Consider the following 24,545-nt stretch of genomic DNA (forward strand, 5'->3'; position numbering starts at 1 on the left):
AGACCCCCCTGCCAGGGCCCTTCAGCATCTCCACCGGACCAGGCTCAGTACCAGTGGTGGGGTCGGATGATGCACAGGAGCTGACTCAGCTACAGGATGTACTGCTGGTGTTGGTGATGGTGGAGATGGTGGTGATGGTGGTGGTGGTGACGGTGGTTAACAACAGTGGTGATGAAGAGGATGATAAGCAGATAACTCTTATAGACTCATTACTAGGGGCTGGTGCTGTGCTAAGTACATCATGTATAATAAATAACTCATTTAATCTCTACAGCAAGCCCATCTTGTAGGGCTCCCACATTCCAAATGAAGACACCGAGGCACAGGGGTTTAGGCAGACTCACCAAGGTTGCACAGCAGGACCCCAGCCCTCGGGCCCGAGTTCATGCTCCTAACCAACTCTGTGGTGGACCCTCCAACGGAGTCTGGGCAGGTTTGTTTGCAGCCAGGCCTGTGAGACGATGATCACCGTCATCGCCCACAGAGTGGGCTTGGAGGCTCTAGACCCGACCCTCCAGGCTGGTCAGATGGAAAGAAATCAGTCTTACAGACTCAGGGCTTCCAGGTTGGAACGGAACATGATAACTTTCCAATGGGCTTTGCGGCCTACAGGGGAGATGATGACAGCCACGAGGCTGTGCTCCGGCCCTGGGCCTAGGCAGGTGGTGGTCAGCGGGTGCTCGGTGAAGTCCGAGTGCGTCCTCACTCAGGCCCTAGTCTCCTCCTCCCAGCCACTAACTGCCAGGACTGAGTCGCACCAGGAGTGTCCGGGCCCCTCCCGGCTCTCACACCCTGGCGCTCCGGGCACTGGCTCTGGGGACCCATGGCTCTGGCCTGAGGTCCTTCTGTGACCAGCCACCTTGGCTCCACCTCAGAAGCACTTGGCTTTGGGGCTGGGCTGCAGGAGGCTCGCCTGCCAGGCTGCCCAGGGGAGCTTCAGTAAGGAAGTGGGAGGAGGCCCGGGCTTGAGGTGGGGTTGCGGGGGCAGGGCGGGGCACCAGCCCGGCAAACCCACAACAGGCCATTCCTTCCGGGCACAGGGAGGCCTTGGGGAATCTCCCACCTCATAGGAGATAGAGGATGACAAAGGCGCAATTATGTTCCACGGCAGACAGGGGCTCTCCTGTGGGTGAAGGCTGGAGGGTCACCCTGAGAGATGGGGGCACTGGTAGGTGGTCAGGGAGTGAGGGGTCAGGCTGACACTTGGTGGGTCCTAGGCTCGTCCAAGGACCAGCACAGGACCTCGGGTGAGGCCGACACTGAGGCAGCCACTGCCTGGAGCGCCTCTGTGGCCCTCCTCCCGCCAGCCTGCGGTCACCCGACTCCACCCTAGTCTCCTGCCCGCCTGCAGGCCACCTCCCTGCCCATCGGGCCAGGCCTGCCAGCCTGGGTCTTTCTCCTGGCACCCTGGGCAGACCAGGCCAGGGGCCGGGTGCCGGGCAGGCCTGGCAGTGGCTGTATGCCCACAACCAAGGAGTGACAGCTTTAGGGCAAAGTCCAGAGACCTGGGGAGAGGCTCCTGGCCCAGCTCCCCTGGGTCAGAGCCACTCGGAAGCTCCTCCCAGCCCCAAGGGGCCTTCAGCACCAGGCAGTCCGGGAGGGGGCCTGGAGGATGGGGCGCGGGTGAAGACGAGGTGGTGGCCTGGAGACCCCGGGGTTGATCAGCCGCTCTGACGGACTCTGCATTTCAGCCAGGGTGTTGGGAAATTCCACAGGCCTCCCAGAGACCAGGAAGCAGCAGGGGAGCCCGCAGGGAGCTGGCGGGCGGGGCAGGTCTGCCCAGTGAGGTCCTGAACAGCGACCCTTTAAAATGCAAATCGATTTGCCAGTCAGCTGACTCTCCTTTCTCTATCCTACCTTGTGGAGACAGGGTTTTTAAAAATGGCTTCCACGCTCACTTAAAAATACCTGACACGCGGACAGGCTGGGTCCCAGGCCGAGAGGAGGTGGGGCGGGCCACCCTTCTCTCAAGTCCTGTCCCCTCTCAGCTCCACGACACTGCCCCCTCGAAATTGGGAGCTCCAGCGTGGTCCTTGGCCCCCCCACTCCAGTGCCCCCCAACACACACCACTGCCCCATCGCTGCCCCCAAAGCCCAGCGCATCCTCGGGTGTATCTGCCTCTCCACCCCAAACAGCTGCTCCTGCTGACACCTGGGAGTTACCCCAGAAGCCCCCTTCCTCACCCCAACCCCAGGCCCCTTTCAGAGGCTCCCCTCCTGTGCACCCGCACACCCAGCGCTCTAGCCCTGCAACAGACTCTAGGGCCCCTTCTCCATCAAGGGGAGGCCTGCTGGCGTCTCTATCTCTGCACACCTCCATCTGCACACACTCCCCCGTGCACACACTGGCACGCTCCCATCGGGGGTGCCCCGCCAGCTTGGAGCTGACTCACACCAGCACTGCCCAGTTCCTGGTGCTGTGTCCCTGGTGCCCGGGAAGGGCCACGCCCAGCAGGCGTCTCCAGCACTCTGGCGCCTATGCCGAGCCAGCGGGCAGCCTCCGGTCAGGCCCCCTCCCGGGGCCAGCAGGGGTCCCTGTTGCCTGGCCTTTCTTCTCCAAAGCAACCATGCCCAGCTCCGGAGACAGCAGGCTCCAGAAGCCGGGGGTGCGGAGAGCAGTCACGAGGAGGGGGCCGCGGCGGGCACTGCCCGACCCGAGGACTCCTGGGCGAGGAAGGGGCAGGCAGGCGCCTCCGGGAACCCAAGCCTCAGACCACCCCGAGGGTGCCTGGGGCCGGACTCTAGCTCCCGGGCCTCTATCCCCAGCCCGTACAACGCAGGGCGGTGTGGCGCTGCGAGGTCGAACTCCTCCCAGCCGGCTCCCCGCGCAGCGATGCCGCCCGAGGGCGAAGCCGAGCGGCGCCGCGGCGGCCCCACTGTCCGCGGCGGCGCCGGGGGTGGCGGCCCCGGCGCAGGTCCGAGCCTGGCGGGCCTTGGCCGCCTCGGAGGGGCGGGGCCGGCCAGAGGCGGCGTCCGGGTCGTCACGACAACCGGCCGCCCGCCGGTTGCGGGTGCCCAGTCGAGCGCCGCGATCCCGGCTTAGGGGACCGGGCCGGGCCGCGCGGCGCTCGGGGCAAGGTCACTTGCAAGAGACCGGGTCCTGGGGGCGGCCCGGGGGCCCGAGCCGCGTGCGGGACGCTCAAGTGCTCCGCAAAGTCGAGAACGGGCACCAGGCTGAAGGCTCGCCGGAGCGGGGCCCGGGCGGGGGTCCCGCGTCCGCTCCGCGCCGCACCCCCAATCCCCCAACCCGCGGCGGGGCTGGCACGCCGGCGAGCCCCGCTCTCGCTCGGGAAGGCTGTCCTTCCCATTATGACCAGGCCGCGTGGCGCCCTGACCGCACCGGGGGTCGCACAGAACCCGCTCCCCGCGGCCATGCGACTTAGACTTGAAGGCAGATCACTCTCCCTCAGCCCGCGGAAGGCAACCTGGGGCCGAGCGCGCGTCCTCCCGTCACCAGGGGAGGCGCCGAGCACACGGGGGTCGTCAAGTGACCCCCTGGCGGCTGCGGTGGCCGCCGTGTCCCCTTGGTGCCCCGCGCCTCCTCGCGCCGGCCCGCCGGGCTTCCTGCTCGCGCCGCCGAGACTTCCTCCCCGCGGTGCCCGGGTGGCTACCCGAGCGCCAGACCCGAAGGCGGGGAACCCGGGGACTCGAGAAGGGAGGGCCGGGGCGAGGAGAGGGGGCGACACCGTGGGGCCGAGAGGGGCAGGCGCCCCTGGTCGATCCCGGCCGCCGAGGAGAGGTCCCTGGGGCCGGGGCCCGGGCGTTCTCCCGGCGCCGGCTCTCAGGTCCTCTCGGCTGGCGCTCGCGGCCGGCGTCGCCGGGGGTGGAGCGCGGCCCTGCCCCATCCCGGCCCATCCTGCCCCCTCGGTGGGGCTCCGCAGTGCGTCTCCGCGCCGGGTGTGGAGGCCGCACGGCCAGGCGCGCGTCCAAGGGCGCCGGTGCCCCGCGCGCCCCTCCCCGCGCCCCCGGCCCGCTCGCGGAGGCCGCCCCGAGCGGAGCTTTGTGACGTCAGGCGGCCGGCGGGCGGCGTCACGCGCGGGGCTGACCCGGCGCGGGGCGGGGGCCGGGCCGGGACGCGGAGCATGGAGCCGCGGGCCGGCTGCCGGCTGCCCGTGCGGGTGGAGCAGGTCGTCAACGGCGCGCTGCTGGTCACCGCGAGCTGCGGCGAGCGCAGCTTCGCCGGGATCTTGCTGGACTGCACAAAAAAGTGAGCGGGGGCGGGGGCGCGAGCCCGGGACGCCCCCGGATTCCCCTCGGGACACCTCCCCCCTCCCCCTGCGCTGGCCCAAGGCCGGGGCCCGCTCCGGGGCGGGGCGGCGTTGCGCCCGCGCGCTTTCGGTTTCCCCAGCCCCAGTTTCGGGGTGCGCGAGCGCGGCCGCCTCTCGGGGGGCAAAAGTGGTTCTCAAAGTCGTCGCGAGTTTTCGGGCGGGGGATCGCGCGGCCGGGCGGGGGACAGCGGGGGACGCCGGGCTGGAGCCCGGGCGCGGCGCGTGGATCCCGAGCCCCCGCGCCAGCCGCCGCGATGCCGGGCTCCTAACTCCGCACGTCTGCCATAATTAACGCACTTTTCTTTGTTCAGACGCACTGTTGAATTCGGCTCTGTTCAGAATTGTCATCCGTTGGGGGGTGCGGGGGGGGCTCCCGTGCGCTGCCGCACTTGCCTGGGGGTTACTCACAAGAGGGGGTTCCGCGGGCCCTGAAAAGCCCTCTTCCGGCTCCCGGGCGCAGTCGGGGCTGAGGTGAGGACAGAGGGCAAGCAGTTGTGTCCGGCGGCAGGATTTGAGAACACTGTTTGGGGTTGAGGAGCCCCCAGGCGGAGCAGGGATGAAAAGAGACAAGTTGCAGAGCTGCGAGGGGGTGCCCCGCGGGATCCGGGCGTCACTGATGGAGGGGGTCCCCAGGCAGGCCTGGGGCGAGTCCACGCGCCGACAGGCACCTGTGCACCGGCGGCAGGGAGCTCTGCAGCGGGAAAGAGTCTCCTGGATACAGTGTCACATGGTAGCTTGCTGTCGCGCAGATAAATGATTAGGCATTAATCAGGCGCTAATGTCTCGAGGCTCGGGCTGGGCCTTATCCTAAACCACCTCCCCTCTGCAGAGGCCCAGCTTCGCCCCTCGGTGCAGGCCGGGTTTGTGCCCGCGGCATGGATGTGGCGGGAGGACTGTCACCTTTCAACAGTCACCCTGCTGGCGTTATCTCCTCATTAGATGTGCCAGAGCCATTTATGTACAAGTCATGTGACTTAACATATGGCCTCCCAGGTGACTTGTCACCCTGCTCGGAGCCAGCTACTGCAGGGAGCGCTTGGTGGGACCCGGTGACCCCCACAGGCTGCAGGCACAGCCCCTCAGGAGGGCCAAGCCTGCGCCCTGGGGTGGCCAAGGTCCCCTGCCGCCGGTGGCCGGCACTTCCCCGTCAGGCAGGCCGCACTCCAGCCTTCCTGCACAGCCCTGCCTGGCCTTTCCTCTCTGCAGCGGACACTTGCAGGAGCGGCCCCCCCACCCCCATTTTCTGGGCTCCCTGACTCAGGACAAAGGAGGCTGCAGGGTAGACTCGTAGCTGGGGGTGTCTGCGGAGGCTGCAGGCTCGCTGCCCTTGCTCTCTGCCTCCAGCCAGGGCTCCCGGCCCTGTGGCCTGTGGGTGCCCTGGTTCAGAGATCTGCACAGCTCCCCACCCGCTCCCCACCCGCTCGTGGAGGAAGCAGGCTCTGCTGGGATCCCAGCATGGGAACTGGCAGCTGTAGGGCGTGTGGGCGTCCGCCCTGCCACGGCCACATGAGGCTGTAACCGGAGCCGCCCACGGAGCCAGGGGCCGGGCCTCGATGGGCACAGCTCAGCTGGGCAGTGCCCCTTTCTGGCTTGAGTGGGCCCCCCAGTCCCCACAGAGAGTCTAAGGCTTAACCTGGCCTCTCCCAGCCCCCCAGTTGTCTGAAGCCTGGCCCCAAAGCTGTCCCTGCCCCTGCCTACCCCGCTCTCCTCTGCAGTCACCTTCAGTTTCATCCTGATCCCACTTTTCTCCCATAATATTATGAGTGCTCAAGTTCACAGCCAGCATGTCAGGCAGGGTCCAGAGGCCTGGGCTGGGTGTCCCAGGCAGAGGGGGCCTGGCCTCAGGCCTCAGGGTCCTCAGCACCCACCTGCCTTCCCTGGAGCACTCCCCACTCCATGCCACAGGGACAGGGCCAACCGGCCGGGCCCCTTCCCGGGTGTGGGCACTGACAGGCAGAGAGAGCAGCTGGGGGCTTGGATTGCAGGCACCACCCCCCTCCCGGGGCCTGCGGTCCCCGAGCAGCGGGCTAGTGTGGGGTCAGGCCAGGGCAGCAGGCCAGTGCGCCGCGGTGCCCCCGTGGGGCGCGGGCCGCGGGCTAGTGTGGGGTCAGGCCAGGGCAGCAGGCCACTGTGCCCGCGGTGCCCCCGTGGGGCGCGGGCCGCTCACCACTGTGTTAGCCTTGCTGGAGCACACAGGCAGAGCGGGGGACATCCTCCGGGACGGGCAGTTCTCACAGGGGGCCCAGCTACCAGTGTTAATTTGAGGGCACTCAGGAGGCGGTGCCCCTCACTGCAGGCCCTGAGCCGAACACGCGTGTGTCCTCAGAGGCCAGGCCAAGTTCCCAGCAGGTGGGAGGCACTCGGTGCCCAGTGCCCCCCATCCAGCCTTGAACCTACTGCCCGGCTGCCGTGTGGGCTGAAGCCAGGTTTTCGGGGACTCTTGAGTCCACACCCAGTCAGTGCGCAAGGAGACGGCCTGAGCCTCGGGCCCAGCCCCTGCGTCTCCTGCTGCGCCGCCGTGGCTCCTGTGTCCAGGCCAGGGCCCAAGCAGATGTGGGCGTTGTTTCACAGGCGACTTTAGGGTGTGCCTCTGCTCAGGGACCTCAGAGGGGGCAGCCCAGAGACGGCGAAGGCTCCGAGAGGGGGTCCCCAGGCAGGGCGTGAGGGCCAGCTGCCTGTCAGGCCTGGCCTTGACCTCTGAGCCGGGCTTTCTTAAACTTCCCAGTGTGAATCCCCCGGGCCATCACCGCGCAGGCTCCTGGACCCCTCTGCTGGAAAGATTGGGTGTGAGCCTTTGTGACCCGCCCAGGGGGTGGGGTGGAGAAGGAAATGGCACCCACTCCAGTACTCTTGCCTGGAGAATTCCATGGACAGAGGAGCCTGGTGGGCTTCAGTCCACGGGGTCGCAAAGAGCCAGACACAACTGAATGACTGTCACTGACTCAGTCACTCAGCGGGGTGGCGACTGAGGCTTCTGGAGACTCAGTCTCTGGAGACCAGCCAAGAATCCCCGCCCTGGCTGGTCCCTGGGCAGGGGGGGCCCCTGCTCCATCTAGGCACACACGCCCAGGCCCCACTGGCTCTTCCCCTGCCCTTGGGGAGCTGAGTGTGGGGGTGCCCAGTGCACCACAGGCCGGCAGGACCTGCAGCCAGCGGGCAGATGCCTCACCAGGGGACCAGGCCGGCATGGCTGATCTCTGGAGCCACTCCAAGGCGGGTGGTGGAGAGGAGGGGTGGTGAGGGGCCTGGCCTTGGGCTTCTGTAGGCACCCTCAGAGAGGTGAGAGGGACACAGTCAGCTGAGTCGCAGTGGGATGATGCTGATGGTTCTAAAACCCTGGATGCAAGACCCTGGGAGCAGCTGGGGCAAAGATCCTATGTTGCTGTCCTCAGAGAGAGACAGGGTCCCCTGTGTGTCCACAGGGGAGGGGGGCAGGGTCCCCTGTGTGTCCCTGGGGGAGGGGGGCAGGATCTCCTGTGTGTCCACAGGGGAAGGGCAGGGCCCCCTGTGTGTCCCTGGGGGAGGGGGGCAGGGCCCCCTGTGTGTCCACTGGGGAGGGGGCAGGGTCCCCTGTGTGTCCCTGGGAGAGGGGGGCAGGGCCCCTCTGGGTGGCCCTGGGAGAGGGGGGCAGGGTCCCCTGGGTGGCCCTGGGGGGTGCCTCTGGAGTCCAGGCCACATTTCCTGTCTCTCTACTCCCTGAGCAGAGGTGGACCTCAGGGCAGCCTGGCGCCGCCTGCCTGCCTCTCCCACAGCGCCCGCCCCTCCCCTGCCCCAGCTCCGGCCCTGCGGCCGGCCGTCTGTCTGGCAGGCCGTCTGTCTGGCCGGCCGTCTGTCTGGCCGGCCGTCTGTTTGGCAGGTCTGTGGGAGAAAGAAGCTGCTGTGTGTGTTCTGAACCAGCGCTGGGGCACTCAGCCGGCCGCAGGGTGGGCCTCGCCTGGGGGCGCGGGGCTGTGGGCTCTGCCCACGTGGGCGTCCACTGCAGCGTGTCCGCTGCAGGAGGCTTCCCTGGACCCTGGCCCGGGGTGGGCCCCCAGGGCGCTTCTGTTCCAGGAGCCAGGTCTTCCCATCTCTTCACAGGACGCCAGGGTGGCCTTTCCCCGTGGGAGGATGAGGCAGGAAGGTCCGGGGAACCCGGCTGGGCCCAGAGGCTGCTGCTGGGCGCCAGGCCTGCGGAGGGGAGGCCGCGGTGGGTGTGTGGGGTGTCTCGCGCTCCAGCAGGCTGCCTGGCTGGCTCCTCCTGGCTGTGGGCCCACCAGGGCGGCCCTGGCGGGGTTGCTCAGCTGGAGACATACATGAAGCCCAGGACAAGGGTGAGCGGAGGCCTGGCCACTGCTGTGGCGCCGAGGATGACCGGCCAGGCCCCGTGCCCCTGTGGGCGGCCGTGCTCTCCCCTGGACAGAGCATTGGGGGACCCTGGGCACTCTGTCTCCTGTGCCCTTGGGGGCAGAACTATCCTGCTTTGGGATCTGACCCCCGATAAGCCTCATGGCCAAAGCCGCCCTTGCAAACTTCCCACTTTCTCACTCTGGCTCTGTCTCCCCCGTCCCTCCTCGGGGCTGCGGTTTGCTCCAGGCCCCCTCAGGCTTCCTGCTCTGAGTGGATGTGGGGGGTCTGCTCTGCCCGTGGGTCTCCCCAGCCCCCAGGCTCCCCTCCCAGCTCCTTCTCCCGAACTTGGGGGTGGCTGCCTGGAGGGCCCAGTAGGCTCTGACCCTCAGCACAGCAGAGGGTGGACAGTGGGGCCCAGGTCATTCCCTGGGGCCTGGCAGACCGTGTCTCTGGCCCCAGGCCCCCCACCTCCTGCCAGGCCCTGCACTGTCGCTGCGGGGCTCTGCCAGGCCAGCCACACCTCCGTCCCTGAGTGCAGGCCCACAAGGGCGTAGCCCGGCCTTGCCAGGGGCCCAGCCCCACGGTCACGCACAAACCTCAGTGGTGCCACACCTTGTGCTGGGGGTCCAGGAGGTGCCCCGTGGGGGCAAGCTGCTGAGGTCCTTCCCTGAGAGAGGGGCCTGAGCTGGAGCCGTCTCTGTGCCCCGGGGCACCCAAGCTGGGGGGCAAGCTCAGACCCTGCCCGCCCCCTGTCCTGTCCCAGCCTCCCTGTCCCAGCCGAGAGCTGGGATGGTGACCTGTGTGCCTCACGGGGCTGTAGACGGGGCTCTGCCCACGGCCCCCAGCAGGGCAGCCAGGGTCCTGCTGGCCCTGTTTACCCACCGGCAGGCGTGGGTGTGGCCAGGGCCAGGGCCGGGCGGCCGCTCCGGGAAGGAAGTGCCCCAGTCACGGGGCCTGCCGTGCCGGCCACGGCCGCGGTCCCCGGCCACCCACTGTCTGGAGGGAAGCACCGCCTTCGGGCCGCAGCCCAGTGCTCAGGGGGGCCTGCACCCCAGAGCGGGGCTCACAGCCTCCGCGGCCTCCTGGTTTGATCTGCTGGGGCTGGGGGGCCAGGGGGGCAGGATCAACTGCCAAATTGCCATGGCTGCCCACCACCCCAAGCAGAATCCACCCCAGAGGGGCCAGGTCCCCACTGCTGGCCCCTGGCTGGACGCTGCCCCCGCCACCCCACCTTTCTCTCTCTGCAGCCCTCACCCCCTCCTCCTTCAATCACACTCACAGGTCACAGGCCAGCGGTGAGCCAGCTGAATGAGCTGCATCCTCGTGGCCAAGCAGAGGACAGGAGGCCAGGGCCCTGGTTCGCTGGACCCTCTGGGCATTGAAGTGTGAACCTTCCACCCCCTCCAGCAGCTCTCCCATGAAGACTAGATTCAGGGGAGATGGGCTTTGATACATTTCCCTTAATGGCTCTAAACTGGGACTCCCTGGTGGTTCAGACAGTAAAGAGTCTGTCTGCACTGCAGGAGACCCGAGTTCAATCCCCGGGTCAGGAAGATCCCCTGGAGAAGGAAATGGCAACCCACTCCAGTATTCTTGCCTGGAAAATCCCATGGACTGAAAAGCCTGGCAGGCTACAGTCCATGGGGTCACAAAGAGTCAGACACAACTGAGCAACCTCACTTTCACATTTGATAAAGTTTGATGTGACTCCTGGGTGGTGCTAGCAGTAAAGAACCCACCTGCCAATGCAGGAGATGTAAGAGACTCAGGTTCGGTCCCTGAGTGGGGAAGATCCCCTGGCGTTGGGAATGGCAACCCACTCCAGTAATCTAGCCTGGAGAATCCCGTGGACAGAGGAGCCTGGTGGGTTACAGTTCACAGGGTTGCAAAGAGCTGAACGTGACTGGAGCAGCTTAGCACAGCACACAGCACTGGGCATTCACTGGTGATCTTGAATTCAATAGAACTTGGACAGCGTTCCCATGGCGGACGTGCCCTCCCGTGACGGACCGTCAGGGAGGCCGTGGGCCTTTGGCCGCTGCCTTCAGCCCTCTCGCCTGCTTCTGCGGTCCCTGCTTCTCAAGTGGCCTGCACCCGGCTTCCAGCCTCCTTGTGTCCCTGGGCACCCATCCCCTGGTGGGGGCGGGGAGGAGCCTTCCGGCCACAGGTGCCCGCAGCCACCTGGCTGCAGATGGAGCTGCCATGGTCAGTCGGTCGGTCTTAGCAGCCTTGGTTCTTCTGGGGAACAGTAGAAGCAGAAGTCACTTGGAAACTTCGAAACAGCAAAGCTCACTTATCTTTTCTGCTGTGATTGAATTACACAAGGAGGGAGAGATGGAGGTGCAGTATTCTAAACTCTTGTCTGAAAGTCTGTTCTGTGCTGGAAAATGAAAACTAACAGCTTTTAGCTTAAGCAGTCTTACAGATGGAACCGCGGTGTTTGCAGTGGTGTGTCGCTGCCGGGGGACGTGCAGCCTGTTTGGGCTTGGCTGTCGTTGTTTGGAGCAGTGTTCTGCTGCTTCAGGAGTGGCTCCCTCATGACATGTGACTTCAGACGCCCCCAGCACGCAAGGCCGGCTGGCCAGCGCTCTGGAAGGGTACTGCCCTGAAGCCGTTCGAAGCAAGCGCGGGCCATTCTGGGGAGCCCTGGGGTGCTGGCCACGTACTTGGCCTCAGCTGTGGGTCCCTGTGGGAGGGCAGCCTCCTGCCTTCTCTGGGCCTGCAGGACGGAGGGGAGGGGCCAGGGTACCAGGCAGGAGGGGTGGTCCTTCCAGGTCATAGTGGGCACGGGCCACCTGTGGGGGATGCCCTCACCTGAAAGCAGCATTCAGGGGGGAGCAGGCTGACTCTCAGGCCTGGGGCTTGCTGGGCCTGGCTGTGAGTGGCCCCCGCCCCCAAACACACTGCACCAGGGACCCCGGTCCCGTGGGCTCTCCTGGGCCTGACGGTCCCCCTGGGGACGCAGGCGGGATCTTCCTTCTGGGAGTGTTGCCCTCAGGGAGCAGGGGGTGAGCGGATGAGGCCTGTGGGCAGGGGCCACTGACCACACAGCAGCTGGGTCCCCACAGGCTGGGCCAGGCCTGTCCAGGAACGGAGGCCCCGGTTGCCGGCTTCCTGGGCCTCCGGGTCTGCAGCTGTGAGTTCTCCTCGTTCCAGGAACAGAGGCCTGGATGCTCAGTGCCTGTCAGCCCGTGGGCTTGATGCTGAGCGCCTGATTTCAGAGCACGCAGCCCGCACCTGGGCTGCCCGGGCGGGTGCTGGGGGGCGTGCCTCTGTTAAAGCCGGGAGATCCTGCTGGGCCCCCGCCCCCCGCGCGGGGGCTGGGCGCGGGGGTCCTCCCTGTGCTGACCGCCCCTTTCTGTCTCCCCACGACCAGGTCTGGCCTCTTCGGCCTGCCCCCGTTGGCTCCGCTGACCCAGGCCCAGGACGCCCCTGTCAACGGCTGCCACGGCCCGTCCCCCGCGGAGGGAGACGCGGAGGCCATGCCCCTGGGGACGGGCCCCCCGGCGCCTGAAGGCGGGGACGGAGCCCCCGAGCCGCCCCTGCCGCCGGTCCCGCCGCTGCCGGCCGGAAGCCTGCCCCCGTTCCCGCCCTACTTCGAAGGCGCCCCCTTCCCGCCCCCGCTCTGGCTGAGGAACACCTACCGGCAGTGGGTGCCGCAGCCGCCGCCCCGGGGCGTCAAGAGGACCCGCAGGCGCCTGTCCCGCAACCGCGACCCCGGCCGCCTGGCCCTGAGCCCCATCCGCCTGCGGCCGCGCCAAGTGCTGTGTGAGAAGTGCAAGAGCACCCAGAGCCCCCCGGAGGCCAGCCCCGGGCCCCCTGCCGCCCCCCGGCCACGCAGGGAGCCCCGCAAGCCCGAGGACCCCGACGGAGGAGGCGACGCGGCCGCCGCCAAGAAGAGCAGGCGCGAGCGGCGGGAGGAGGCGCGGCCGGGGGTGCCGCGGAGCCCGGCCATCAAGATCTCCTACAGCACGCCCCAGGGCACCGGGGAGGTGGTGGAGATCCCCCCTCGCGTGCACGGCTCCCTGGAGCCCTTCTGTCCACCCCCGGCCTCGCCCGGAGGCCTGGACCCGGAGCCTCCCAGGGACCGGCCTGCGGCAGGCGCCCCCGCCTCCATTCCCAAGCTGAAGCTGACGCGGCCCCTGCCCCCCGGGGCCACCCCGCCGCCCCCCAAGATCCGCCTGAAGCCTCGCCGCCTGGGGGCTGGCGAGCAGGAGCCCGTCTACAGGGCCGAGCTGGTGCAGGAACTCAAGGGCCGAGGGCTCCCGGCCGAAGGCGCCACCCACCGAGGCGGGCTGGCGGACTCGTCCTCCGCGAGCTCTGGCGAGGATGATGACTGCAAGGGGTGTCCCCGGGGCGCCCACGGGCCCGACAACGCTGGGCTGGCTTTCCTCGCCACCTGCCCCGGGAGAAGCGGCTGTACCAGCGAGCTGGCATGGAGCAGCGACAGCCTGGACGAGTCCAAGTCGTCCGGCTCGGATGGGACGTTGCCGGACACCTGCGACCTCTCGCCTGGCGATGGCGTGCCCTCTTCATCCAAGGGCACGAAGCCCACAGTCCCGCCCCTGACGGTCAGGCTGCACACGCAGAGCGTCTCCAAGTGCGTTACCGAGGACGGGAGGACCGTGGCTGTAGGGGACATTGTGTGGGGTAAGGTTCACGGCTTCCCTTGGTGGCCGGCACGTGTTCTGGACATTAGTCTTAGCCAGAAAGAGGACGGGGAGCCCTCCTGGCAAGAAGCGAAAGTCTCGTGGTTTGGTTCTCCAACTACATCATTTTTGTCAACCTCAAAACTGTCCCCTTTCTCTGAATTTTTCAAACTGAGATTTAACCGTAAGAAGAAGGGGATGTATCGGAAAGCTATCACAGAGGCCGCCAATGCCGCCCAGCACGTGGCCCCAGAAATAAGGGAGCTCTTAACCCAGTTCGAAACGTAACCGGGTTCCCAGCCAGGTGAGTGTGTGCATGGAGGGCTGCCTCTCTCCAGCCGCCCTGAGCCTGCGTCTGTGGCTGGGCTGTGCCTCCAGCCTGGGCCTCGGTGAGCCAGGGGGTGAGGGATGCCCTTGGCAAGGCTGGCTCGCCACTCCAAAACGGGTGGTCTGGAAGATCGTCCTGCTCGCTGGCAACGTCCCCTCAACGTTTCGGATCACTGAAGAGATGCTTTAAGAGCGGGCGAGTCGTCAACCACCTGGGCAGAGAACAGAGCTAGTTTGTGTTTTGTGGCCATTTTTCAAAGGCCATGAAAGATCTGCTTGCTCTTCCATTCGCCTTTTGGAGAAAAGGGAGAGCCGGTGGCTGGGGTGGGCGGAGGAGGGGCTTGCTCTGATTCTCTTCCCTCCCAGACGGACGGGGCTGTCTCCCTCCTGCCCTTCCCCTACTGCAGGCTGGCAGGTGTGTCCAAGGGTCCGACTTCGCAGAAAGGAGGAAGGTCGCTCAGCTGCCTTCCCCCAGAGGTGGTGCCTGTGGCCCAGTGCCCCTCTCCTGGTGCCAGGGGGACTCCTCTTCATCAGCCGCGGCGTGGTGCCTGGGGCTTGCGGCTCCAGGCTCCTGGAGGGCATCCAGGATCTGCCTCGTCCAGTACCATGGCCTCTGTCTCCAACCCCGGGGGCACTCTGTGGGACCCCCGGCCGTGGCCCCACCTGGAGCCTCTGTGGGGCCGGGTGTCCCCAGGTGGGGTGGGTCACTGTGTGACCTGTCTGGTCGCCTTGCGGGCTGTCGGGACATAGCGAGGGGCCGAGCTGTGTGCTGTGAGCGCTCCCGGGGCCTGAGACGCAAGGAGGTGGGGTTGGTAGTGTCTGATGCCAAGCCCTGGCCCTGGGCAGCAGCAGGTCCGAGGGCCGGCCCCTTCCTCTGCTGGCTCGAGGCAGGCTGTGGCCGCTCGAGGCTCCAGGCTGCCTCGGGGGACCACAGTGGGCGTGTCGGGGTCCCTAGTGCGGGGCAGCCCGTGGCCCCTTCCTGGCCCTGTGGCCTCGGGCCGGCGCCCCGACTCAGCTGGGGTTTGTCTTTCGTCTGGGCCTCTGCCCTCCTCTCTGGACCTTCGGGTGACCTTGTCTGGCCTGGCTCTCCAGCTCATCCACCTGTCTGTGCTGACTTCCCGGGCAACGCCAGATTCAGGGCTGGGTGGCTCAGCTGGCCGGTGGTTGGGGAGGGGGGTTCAAGGAGTGCTTGCTGCCACCTCACTGCTGGGCCGGCTGCAGTGGGTCCTGGGACTGAAGAAGCAGGGACGAGGGGCACATCTGGGCTGGGGTCCCTGCTGGGATTCTTGAGGCCTCGTTCCCCTCCCCCCTTCCCTGTGCCTCCTGAGTGCTCCCAGAACTCTGGGCACAAACTCCTCCCAGGAACCCAGCACTCCCCCATCAGTTCTGGCCTTTGTGTGGGGTGTGGGCGTGGCACCGCCCTGGGGTAGGGGGCGTCAAGCCAGCGAGGGTGTCGAGTCAGGGCACCCCATTGGGAGGGGCCCAGAGACGGCCCCGATACCTGGCCTCCCGTTTCCCCTGCATCTCTCTGTTGCGGCCTCGTCCCACTGGCCTTGGGACCACTCGGGCCCTGTCTCTCTCCGTGCCCTTCCGCTCCCAGCCCGGCCCACCCTGTCTCTGGCCTGGGGCGGTGGGCGGCTTGCCCACACACCCTGTGAGAGAGAAGGCAGCCCCTTAGGTTCAGGGCTCGCTGTGTTTATCTGGAGGCAGAGGAGGAATCTCACCAGACAAGTTTGCCTGCTGCGGGGGCCTGGCTCCTGGGGCTCTGGGAGCCTGGGTTGGGGGGGCTGTGGGGGGTTGCTGAATCCTTTCGGCGCCAAAGCAAAGTGGTTTTGCTTGATGGGCTTTTGGGTTTTGTTTCTTGAGGATTAAAGACTGCTGAGGTTTGTGCCAGCCAGGTGGTTGGTCTGCGGGCGTCAGCCAGCCGGGGTCTCGCGCTCGGGTGGGGTCGGTGGTCTTCCGGTGGGCACACTTGCTTTCAAGTGTCAAGTGTCTGGCGGGCAGCCTGTCCGGCCTGCTTTCTGAAGGGGAAATGGAGCTGCCTTCGCTGGGGAAGGTGGGTTCCCTGGTGGGCTCCCCGGGCAAGCTGAGGGCGCTGGGGCTGGCCCAGGGGGTCCCCGCAGAACCTGTGTGAGATGCAGGTGGGGTGTCCTGTGGGGTGCTGAGGGCAGGGCCGGGGTGTCCAGGAGCCGGGTACCAGAGGGTGGTCCCAGGGCTGGGAGCTCGGCGGGAGGCCTGCTGGGAAAGGCAGTTCTGCAGCCCCACGTGGCTGCCCAGCCCGGCACAGGGCCCTGCCATCCCCAGGAGCTGATGGAGGCCGTGTGGGGAACGTGGGGTTTGGACTCCAGAGAGCCCAGACCTCGACCCTGAGACGCCCCGCCCCCTCGCAGGGCTGCTGGAGGCTCCGCCGGGAGGTGGGTGCCCACGTGAGCATCCTGAGAGCTGCCCACAGGCCGGCTGCCAGGGCACTGGGGAGGCCGGCAGGTCCTGCCCCCAGCCCTTTGTGCCACGGCGGGGAACAGGCACCCAGCAGGCGCAGCCCCGGCCCCGTCTGAGCCCCAGCTCCCCGTCTGTCTTGGGGTGACCGGCACGTGCCCCCAGGTGCAGGGTGAGTGAGCGGCCTGTCTGGCTGTGTACTCTGGGCTCCTCCGCATCCCCCCGTGGGGCAGGGTTGTGCTCCTGACCGGATGGGCCGGGCAGCTCCTAGTGCCCACTGATCAGGGGCGAGGGCCCCGCAGGTGTGATTGATGGGGGTGCCCCCAGGGCAGGGCGGGTCAGGCCCCCCACCTGCCAGGCGTGGCGCGAGCCCCCCAGGCCTCTTCCCCTCAGACCCTGTGGTCACCACTTCCTCCCTACTCGCACACCCCCCGACCCAGCCAGGACCAGATGCTCTGCTGGATGCGGACGGAAGTGTGCAGTCACCGTGGCCCTCGCCTGGCGGGCGGGGGGAGGGCTGTGACTCACCTCTCCGGATTCATGTGTGATCATGCACAGGAATGTGCCGAGAAGGGGACAAGGGCCTCTGGGCAGAGTGTCTGGTGAGGAAGCTGATTGGGACTGGGGCTCTGGGAAGGCTTCCTGGAGGAGGTGACGTACAGCCGAGATTAGAACAGGAAGCTAATAGGGTGAGGATGGGCATCGGAGGCAGGAGGGAGCCGGGCCTCTCCCTGGGGGCAGGGAGAGACCACCAGCTGTGGCCTTGCCCTCAGAGAAGGAGCGCCACGGTGGGACATTAAGCCGGGGGTGACTGTCCTGTGTTGGAAAGATGCCCCGGCTGTGGGCAGCGGTGTGATGGGGGAGGCTGTGCCCCAGAACAGCAGCTGAGACCAGGACGGGGAGTCGGGGCAGAGGCCCCGGGGGTGGGCTGGGGCTGCTGGGCACGCCTAGAGCTCCGGGACCCCTGCGCCCTCACCAGCCTCAGCACCTCGTCAGCGTCCCCGTGCCTGGGTCTGAGCGCAGAGGCGGCTCAGGGTCTAGCCTCAGAGGAGAGTTGGGGCCAAGTGGTGGGTCAGGACTGGCAGGCGCAGGGAGTGTGGGGAGGGGGCCCCGTGGAGTGGGGGGAGCTCAGAGTGGTGGAGAGGCAGACAGCGGTGACCAGAGGTGTGAGGCCCCTGGGAGCCCAGGAAGGAGGCCAGTGGAGAGGCGGGTGGACCCAGGGCCCCTGGGGAGGTGGCAGGCGAGCCTGGATGGGGTGGGGGCCACACCTGGCCCACAGGCCCCACCCAGGGCAAGCGGTGATGGAGCCTCTACTGAACGTGGGGTCCCTGGGAGCGCACCCTGGGCCCCAGGCAGTCAGGGGTATGGGAGCAGCGCCCAGGTGTCCCGAGGCCCCACAGAGCCGTGTGCCTCCCTGGGGTGAGTGCCCCACCTCTCAGCCCAGTGGGAAATTCTCAGGCTCCCCGTGAGCCGGGCAGGCCCGAGGCAGCTACTTCCTGCAGGCCAGAGCTTTCGGGGTCTCTCAGCTGTGCCTCCCTGGGGAGCTCCTGGTTTTACTGAGCAGAGAGCACCCTGGGGTGAGCCTCGGCTCTGTGGCTTCCCGAGGCTGCTGTCCCAGATGACCTGTCTCAGGTCAGCAGGAAACGCAGGAACCTCTGGAGGCCAAATGCAAAACCCAGGTTCTCTTCCTGGGGTTCCGGGGAGGGTCCTCTAGCCTCTCACAGCTGCTGGGGGCTCGGGCGCCCCGGGCCTGTGGCCGTACCAGCAGCCTCATCATCAGGGGCCCCCGCTGTGTGGAAGCCGCGTCTGCCTCTCCCCACGAGGCCCTGGGAGGCCCCCTCCAGCCTCATCCGCTCTCTCAGAGCTCTCCTCTCGTCACACCTGTCATGCCTTCCCCACGGCTCCGGGGGGGGACCCTGGTCGCCCACCGCATCCTCTGTCCACTCAGCAGCCCCCATGGGTGCAGGCACAGCTTGCATCCCCGTCCAGCTGGGCTGGGGGTCCAGGGCGAGGGAGGTGCCCTGCCCCGCAGGAGGCTGTGCACACGGCTGGGCCCCAGCAGCACTTTCAGCCTCACGAGGTGACTCTCCCGGGAACTGAAGACAGCGGCCGGGAAGCCAGCCCGGAAACCCTGCAGCCTGGCTCCTGGCGGCCACCCCGCCTCACCCTGCCGGAGCCGTGGTCACGCGGGCAGAGGCGGCCAGATCCTGTCCCCAGGCTCCGGCTTCCTCCTGGGCTTCTCCCTTCCAGAGCTGTATCTACGGGCCCGGCGACCCAGACAGGCTTTCAGTTCAGCTCAGTCCAGTTGCTCAGTTGTGTCCGACCCTCTGCGACCCTGTGGACTGCAGCACACCAGGCCTCGGTGTCCATCACCAACTCCCGGAGAGGCGTTGCTTTCTTCCGACTCTGAATAAAAACGTGCCTCCGCTTCTCAGCTGACTTCCGCCTTGCTTTCAGCGAGCTCAGGTTGTCTGCGAAGGTGGTAATTATTTTGTTCCAGAGGAAACTCAGGCCTGTGATTCGAGGCCTGGGCCCTGCCCCTCTGCATGGTCTCCCAGGTGGGTGCCGGGCGACACAGGACACGGGCCTGGGTGTGGAGGCGCTCCTCTGGGGCCCTGGGGTCCCTGCGGGCCGAGGGAGGGCCTCTGGGCCTGGGGGAGGGGCCGAGGGAGGGCCTCCGGGCCTGTGCCTTCAGGGACAGCAGTGCCCCTCCTGCAGGCGCCGTAGCCTCAGCTGGCCACAGACAGCTCCAAGTGCCCGTCCCTCTTTCCCCCAGGGTCCGAGGCCCCTGGGTGCGCAGGCAGGGGCTGACCCAGGCCCTGAGCTCTGCACCGCTGTGCCCCGGGACTCGGGTGGGACCCTCCACGGGTGGCGGGGTTTCAGCTGCCTGCCGGGAGGCCCTTCTGTCCAGTGACCCGATCTGCTCCTTAGCCACATGCAGCGACAGTGGTCACATGCAGATGTGGTCTTCAGACAAGGGCCCAGGCCTTCCAGCTGACCAGGTGCCCATGGTAAACAGGGCTGACCGCTTTCATCCAGGCCGATGACTCTTGATGCATCGCTGTCTGAGGGCTCCTCAGCCCCAGAGTCCACCTGAGGAGCACAGCCGTCCCTGGCTGCGGGCCTGGCTCTCCGCCAGGACACGGGATTATGTCTGCGTGGCGTTTCCAGCCTAGGCCCAGGGTCCCCCATTTCCCAAGGGGCTCTGGGTCCTCTCCAGGGCGTGGCGTCCAGCCGTCCTGCCTGGGTGAGGACTACTGGCCGTGGGTCATGTTGTTCCCAGGTGGTTAATTGCCCTTCGCAGTTCAGAGACCTGGAGCTACTTTCTTTCAGGAGAAAAGAGATATGATTCCACATGGACTCTTCTAATTCAGATTTTTTTTACTCGTTTACCACTTTATTTGCATCTCTGCCCCCTTGTACTGAAATTCTTGGTTCTTAGTAGCACGGCAGTCATCTTACATGTAAAAGTTGACACCTGTCAAATGTTAACGTGCAGACTACATCATATATGGAGTCATTTGGCACAGGGAGGCCACCAGCTCAGCCGTGGTGATCTGGGGGAACCCCAGGCCTTTTGTGCCTGGGATCTGCCCTTCAGGGGACACGTTAGAGTCCTGTTTCCAAGTCATGGGGACAGGGCCCCCTCCGGGGTTGTCATGACCTCAGGCACCATTAGTCACTGATTCCATCTTTCTTTTCACCTCTGGAGACTCCTGTACATTCTGGTTGGTGTCTGTCATTCGGTGCGTGTTACGAGGGTCCCCGGTCCGTCTGAGCGTCATCCGGGCTCCTCCGGGCCAACCCTGTCCTGCAGACCGCCTTCCCGCCGTGCTTGCCTGTCCCCCTGTGTTCATGACGGAAGCGGACACACAGGGGTGCCGCCCACTGTCTCTTGGCTCTGAGTGGTAAGGCAGCTGTGCCCAGCCTTTCCTGTGCCCGCTGGCCACCACTGCCTCGTCGAGGAGGGAATCCTGAGCGCTCTAGGCATGGCCGTGACCCCGACGGGCCCCACACCTCGGGGTTCCCCGTCCCGGCATTCTTGTGTGTCAGGGCTTCTTCACATCCCGGTCCTGTTCTTTGCGGTCCTGTTGGGGTCTCCCCTTCGAGGAAATCAGCTCCTGCACACTCAGACCCACACGCTGCCCGGCACGCAGGAACACCCATGGAGGCCTGGGCACTCTGCACGACCCGCCCCTGCCCAGCCGGGTTCCTGGCGCCCTGCACGCTGGGCTGCGGCACCCTGTCCTGCAAGTGGGGAGACAGGTCTCCAGGGAGGCTCTTCCCTGTGCAGCAGGCAGCCCTGGCCTTCAGGAGGCAGAGCCGTGCCCGGGCGTATCCGCCCACTCAGCACCCTGGGCGATGGGAGGTGCTTCCCGTGGGGAGGGCGGGGCCTGGAGACAGGCTCTGGGCCCGTTGACTTCAAGCCCACTGTGTCTCTGGGTTGAGAACCCTGAGCTGGAGGCACCCACACCTCGTCCCCATGGCAGATCTGGACAGGCAGGGGAGCACTGGCTGGAGGAAGGGGCTGCCTGGGTCTCTGGATGAGGAAGTGGGCCACGTGTCAACTCTCCGCGTGTCCCCACAGGGAAACAAACACAGCCGTGCAGGCTGCGCCCCGGGGAGCCAGCGTCCTGGGACCCGCCCCTTCCCCAGTTACCTGGCCAGGGTCTCACCAGACCTGGTGCAGCCTGCATGTGGCTGAAGGGACCACGGGACCAAGCGGGGGTCTGGCCAGGCAGGTGCTCAGGGTCCACAAGGCCGTGCTGGTCTCTGCAGGGTAGGGGCAGTGGCTGGGCCTTAGGCCTTCCTGGGCCACGTGGACGGGCGGAGCTGTGGCAGAGGCCCTGTGCGTGGACGTGGAAGGCTGTGCGCCCGCCGAGCTGCCCTGGGCCACCCTCCTAGGCGTCATCTGTGAGTCAGGCCACAGTCACCCCCCGGGGGCTTCCTCCTGGGGAACCAGGAAGGTGAGCTTTTCCCGGGATGCCTGCCGCGAACCTGTGGCCCTCCTGCAGTGTCGAGGTGGGGTGCGGGGCAGCGGGGCTGGGGGCTCTGGGGGCTGCCCGGGTTGTCGTGGTGGAGGGATAGGGACCACTCTGCCCAGAGGGAACACCCCATTATTGAAGAGGGGTGGTGTCGGCCGGCGGGGGTGCGGGGGTGAGAGAAGCGACCCGCGGCCTTCCGAGAGCCACCGGCTGGCCGCCCCAGGCAAGGAGTGTCAGACTGGGAGGCGGGACCCGAACCCCGGGGGCCTCCGCATCCGTGTTCCTCCTGCTGGGAGAGGCCTCTGGTCGCAGAGGGTGCAGGCTTGTTGGGGCATCTCCCTAACGAGGGCCATGGCTTCAAAGGGGGTTGTGGCCACTCAAATCACCCCCAGGTCCAGTGTCTCTGCAGCGATGTGGGGTTGCCTTTGATTTGAGCCCCTTTAAATGCTGAAATGTTGCGTTAATGGGGCACTTGGAGTTTCCGAGTGTGGCTATTCCCGTGGATGCTGTGACCGAGCTCTGAGGTGGTGGGGAGGCACGGGGGTGGGGCAGAGAGGGGTTCCTCCTGAAGACCCCAAGTGGGGCTGCCGCTCGAGGCCAGGAGCTTCCCTGGAGCCTTGGGGGGAGGAGAGAAGTCAGCCTGATGACCAGCTGTGGGCGGGCGAACGTCCGTGCATCTTGCTGCAGTGCGGCCAGTGGGGTCACTGCTCGCAGGCTGCACTGAGAGCAGCGACGGCAGCAGGAGGCCTCCCGAGTCGTCCCTGCCCGTCGAGGACGCGGGCCGCCGCGGGATCATTTGCATTGCTCTGTGCACATCCATCTCTGGGGTTTTACATTTTAAACAAATGAAGGAAGGCTTTGGTTCCTTGTCCACAGTCGAGTGAGATGTTCCTGAGCACATCTCTTTTTGCTTAATTTTTTTTTTTAATTTGTGCGTTCATTGTTGGCTGTGTTGGGTCTCTGTTGCTGCACAGGCGTTTCTCCGGTTGTGCTGGGCGAGCCGCTCATTGCTGGGGCCTCTCTTGTTGCGGAGCACAGGGTCTTGGGCACGAGGGCTCGGTGGCTGCAGCCCCCGGCTCCAGAGCACAGGCATAGGACTTGGCTGCTCTACAGCCTCTGGGATCTTCCTGGACTCGGGTTCAAACTCATGTCTCCTGCGTTGGTGGGCAGATTCTTTACCCCCGAGCCACAAGGGAAGCCTTACTGAATTTTCATCCAAAGCAATGCTACATGGGCTTCCCTGGTAGCTCAGTCGGTAAAGAATCTGCCTGCAATGCAGGAGACCCAGGTTTGATCCCTGGATCGGGAAGGTCCACTGGAGAAGGGAATGGCAAACCCACTCCAGTATTCTTGCCTGGAAAATCCTATGGACAGAGGAGCCTGGCAGGCTATTATAGTCCATGGGATCGTGAGAGTCGGACACGACTTAAGAGACTAAACCACCAACCGAAGTTACCTACACTCACGGTTTGAAAACCCACTAGTGACATGAAGTGTATAATGCAAGGATTTCTCTCCACGTTTCTACACTCATTCTGCTTCTTGTCTCATGATTTCCCAACTTAAGCGTTCTTTATGGACAGTTTTCCTGTGGAAAAGGAAGATTTTGCAAACTTATAACCCTTGTTCCCCTGCCACACATACACATAAGCATAGTTTCTGGCTAAATCAAGATTCGGTGCTGATATTAAAAATTGCAGCTTATCCACACAGGTAATTATGGCACATTTAGCCTCTCTTCAGCTCCACTCTCTGCAGTCGCATGTCCCTCACTGTGGGCCGTTTCTGTCATCACTGGGCCCCAGCGCTCTGAGAGAAGTGGAGACCTCAGCGCCCCAGAGACGCCGAGCGTTTGTTTCCATTTACGACCACTCTGTGAACAACCTCTCCGAAACGTGGTGGCGTCAGACACCTCTGCCCGCTCACCTCTCGTGATTCTGCGCGCCCCGGGGCAGGCGTGTCAGCTGCGCGGGCATGTCCGAGAGGCTCCTCGCCCTGAGGCCTGGGCTGGGGTGGCTGGCCCCCAGGCCCCCCACACACACCCCGGGGCAGGCTGGGCTTTCCTGCGGCCGAGCAGTCTCAGGGCTCTCGGGGTCTGCGCCCAGCCCCAGCCCAGCCTGCCTGTCGTCCCCGTGCAGGAACAAGACGTGGGCGGGAAGCTGCAGGGTGCGTGGCCCTCCTGTTCCTGTTGGACACTGGGCCTCGCCCTCCTCCTCCTCCCAGGCTGCACCCCATCCCGGAGCCTCCCGGGAGGCCTGGAGGGCTGGAGGGTGGGGGCGCTGGTGGACACTCTCCCCCATCTGCTGCACTCAGGGAGGCCTCTTCTCTGCAAGCCCCCTGCTTTCCTTGGCGGGGGGGTTGACCCTGAGATGCTGGGCCGAGGTGTCCGCTGCCCCTGTGGCCAGGTTCACCTGCTGGACAACCCCTGGTTGTCAGATGGGAGGCGGGGGCGCATCAGGAGGCAGGGTGGAAGCCTGGGCTCCCCACCCGCTTGAGAAAGGATTTCCCTGTCCAAGGTCTGTCCCCGCCCCCCCGGGAGGTCTCCTGAGCCAGGAGGGCACCTCTCGTGGGTGGGGCTCCCAGCGAGGGGGCGTGTGTCTCCAGGGGCGCCCGTCACACCCACACTGGGGCCTTCTGGGCCGTGCGCCCAGCCATCAGCTCCCCGAAAGCCCCAGCCCCGAGTGGCTGGAACGTTCCAGAGTGGCCGGCCTCACTTCAGCCTCCGTGAGCCTGGCCCAGGGCCGGGGCTGCCAGACCAGCCTGTGGTCTGCGTCCCTGAGCCACAGAGGATCCCAGCCCTTCCCCGGGCAGGCAGGGTGGGCCTGGGGGGTGCAGGGGTGGGGGACCCTGCCCCAGGAGAGGGAGCGGGGCACCATGGGAGGCAGGACCCCTGGGCTGGTGGGAGCTGGGGGTGGGGTCCCTGAGGCCCACGGAGGCTGAGGGTCAGGCCGAGGAGCGCTCGGGGAGGGCACTCTGGCCTGGCGCTGGCCTGCCCCTTGCCCTGGATGCTGACGTGAGTTACTCTGTCCCTCTCTGCTTTCCCCCAGGTCACCAACGCTGAGGGAAGGGCTGTCCTCCCGCAGCTCCCAACGTCGCAGGCGTCCTTCACACCCCCGCCCCACCCGAGGACGCTGCGAGCCTTCTGGTTGGCTGTATGCGGAGACCCCGCCGTCGGGGTCAGCCAGGTTCCGGACCTCTTCAGGGAGCCGGCGGGTCTGCCCGTGAGGACTGCCCCGCCCGGCGCACAGCGGCTCCTCTCGGCCAAATGTATTTATTCCCACCACACAGTCTCGAGCTTTTCTGGTTCCTCAGAGGCCGGAGTCCAGCAGGGAGGGCAGCCCCCCGAGGACAGAGTGCCCGGCACCTCCCTGCCGGCCTGGGCACGAGCAGCTGCGCGTGGCGGGCTGCCGCCGCCCCCCTCCCCATGCCCCGCGAACCCTGACCTGCCCAGGGCTCCCATCCCGCCGGGCACGCGGTCTCCGCCCATCCCAGGCTGCCGCTCTGCAGTCAAACTGCAACATGAAAAGAATAAACACCTCACCTGTCGTTTGTAA

The 24,545-nt window shown here is 66.2% G+C and overlaps 1 protein-coding gene and 1 long non-coding RNA gene across 4 annotated transcripts in view; one reads left to right on the forward strand and one right to left on the reverse strand.

Annotated features, from left to right (window-relative positions):
• The window catches only part of LOC109553173 (uncharacterized), a 17,479-nt gene extending 12,199 nt beyond the window's left edge, over positions 1–5,280 (reverse strand). Inside the window, exon 1 of the long non-coding RNA XR_011564354.1 lies at positions 4,677–5,280. This is a non-coding gene — a long non-coding RNA (uncharacterized lncRNA). The remainder of the gene's footprint in view (positions 1–4,676) is intronic.
• On the forward strand, positions 3,943–24,545 carry PWWP2B (PWWP domain containing 2B). Of its 3 annotated transcripts, XR_011564353.1 has the most exons (4): positions 3,943–4,207; positions 11,971–13,547; positions 18,257–18,564; positions 24,039–24,545. XR_011564353.1 is itself a non-coding variant. In XM_070781147.1 (3 exons), exons 1-2 carry the CDS (start codon positions 4,083–4,085, stop codon positions 13,529–13,531), a joined length of 1,686 nt encoding a protein of 561 aa, XP_070637248.1. In that variant the 5' UTR covers positions 3,950–4,082; the 3' UTR covers positions 13,532–13,547; positions 24,039–24,545. The 3 variants fall into 3 exon arrangements, 1 of the variants encoding a protein (XP_070637248.1); XR_011564352.1 differs by having other exon boundaries at positions 3,945–4,207; positions 11,971–18,564; XM_070781147.1 differs by lacking the exon at positions 18,257–18,564 and having other exon boundaries at positions 3,950–4,207.

The sequence above is a fragment of the Bos indicus genome, chromosome 26 (assembly GCF_029378745.1).
Source record: "Bos indicus isolate NIAB-ARS_2022 breed Sahiwal x Tharparkar chromosome 26, NIAB-ARS_B.indTharparkar_mat_pri_1.0, whole genome shotgun sequence".
NCBI lineage: Eukaryota > Metazoa > Chordata > Mammalia > Artiodactyla > Bovidae > Bos > Bos indicus.

Bases quoted from the DNA above. Each gene is read 5' to 3' on its own strand.
- PWWP2B (XM_070781147.1), top strand. From the start codon at position 4,083: ATGGAGCCGCGGGCCGGCTGCCGGCTGCCCGTGCGGGTGGAGCAGGTC. The intron at 4,208-11,970 runs GTGAGCGGGGGC...CCCCACGACCAG, and splicing joins TTGCTGGACTGCACAAAAAA to GTCTGGCCTCTTCGGCCTGC.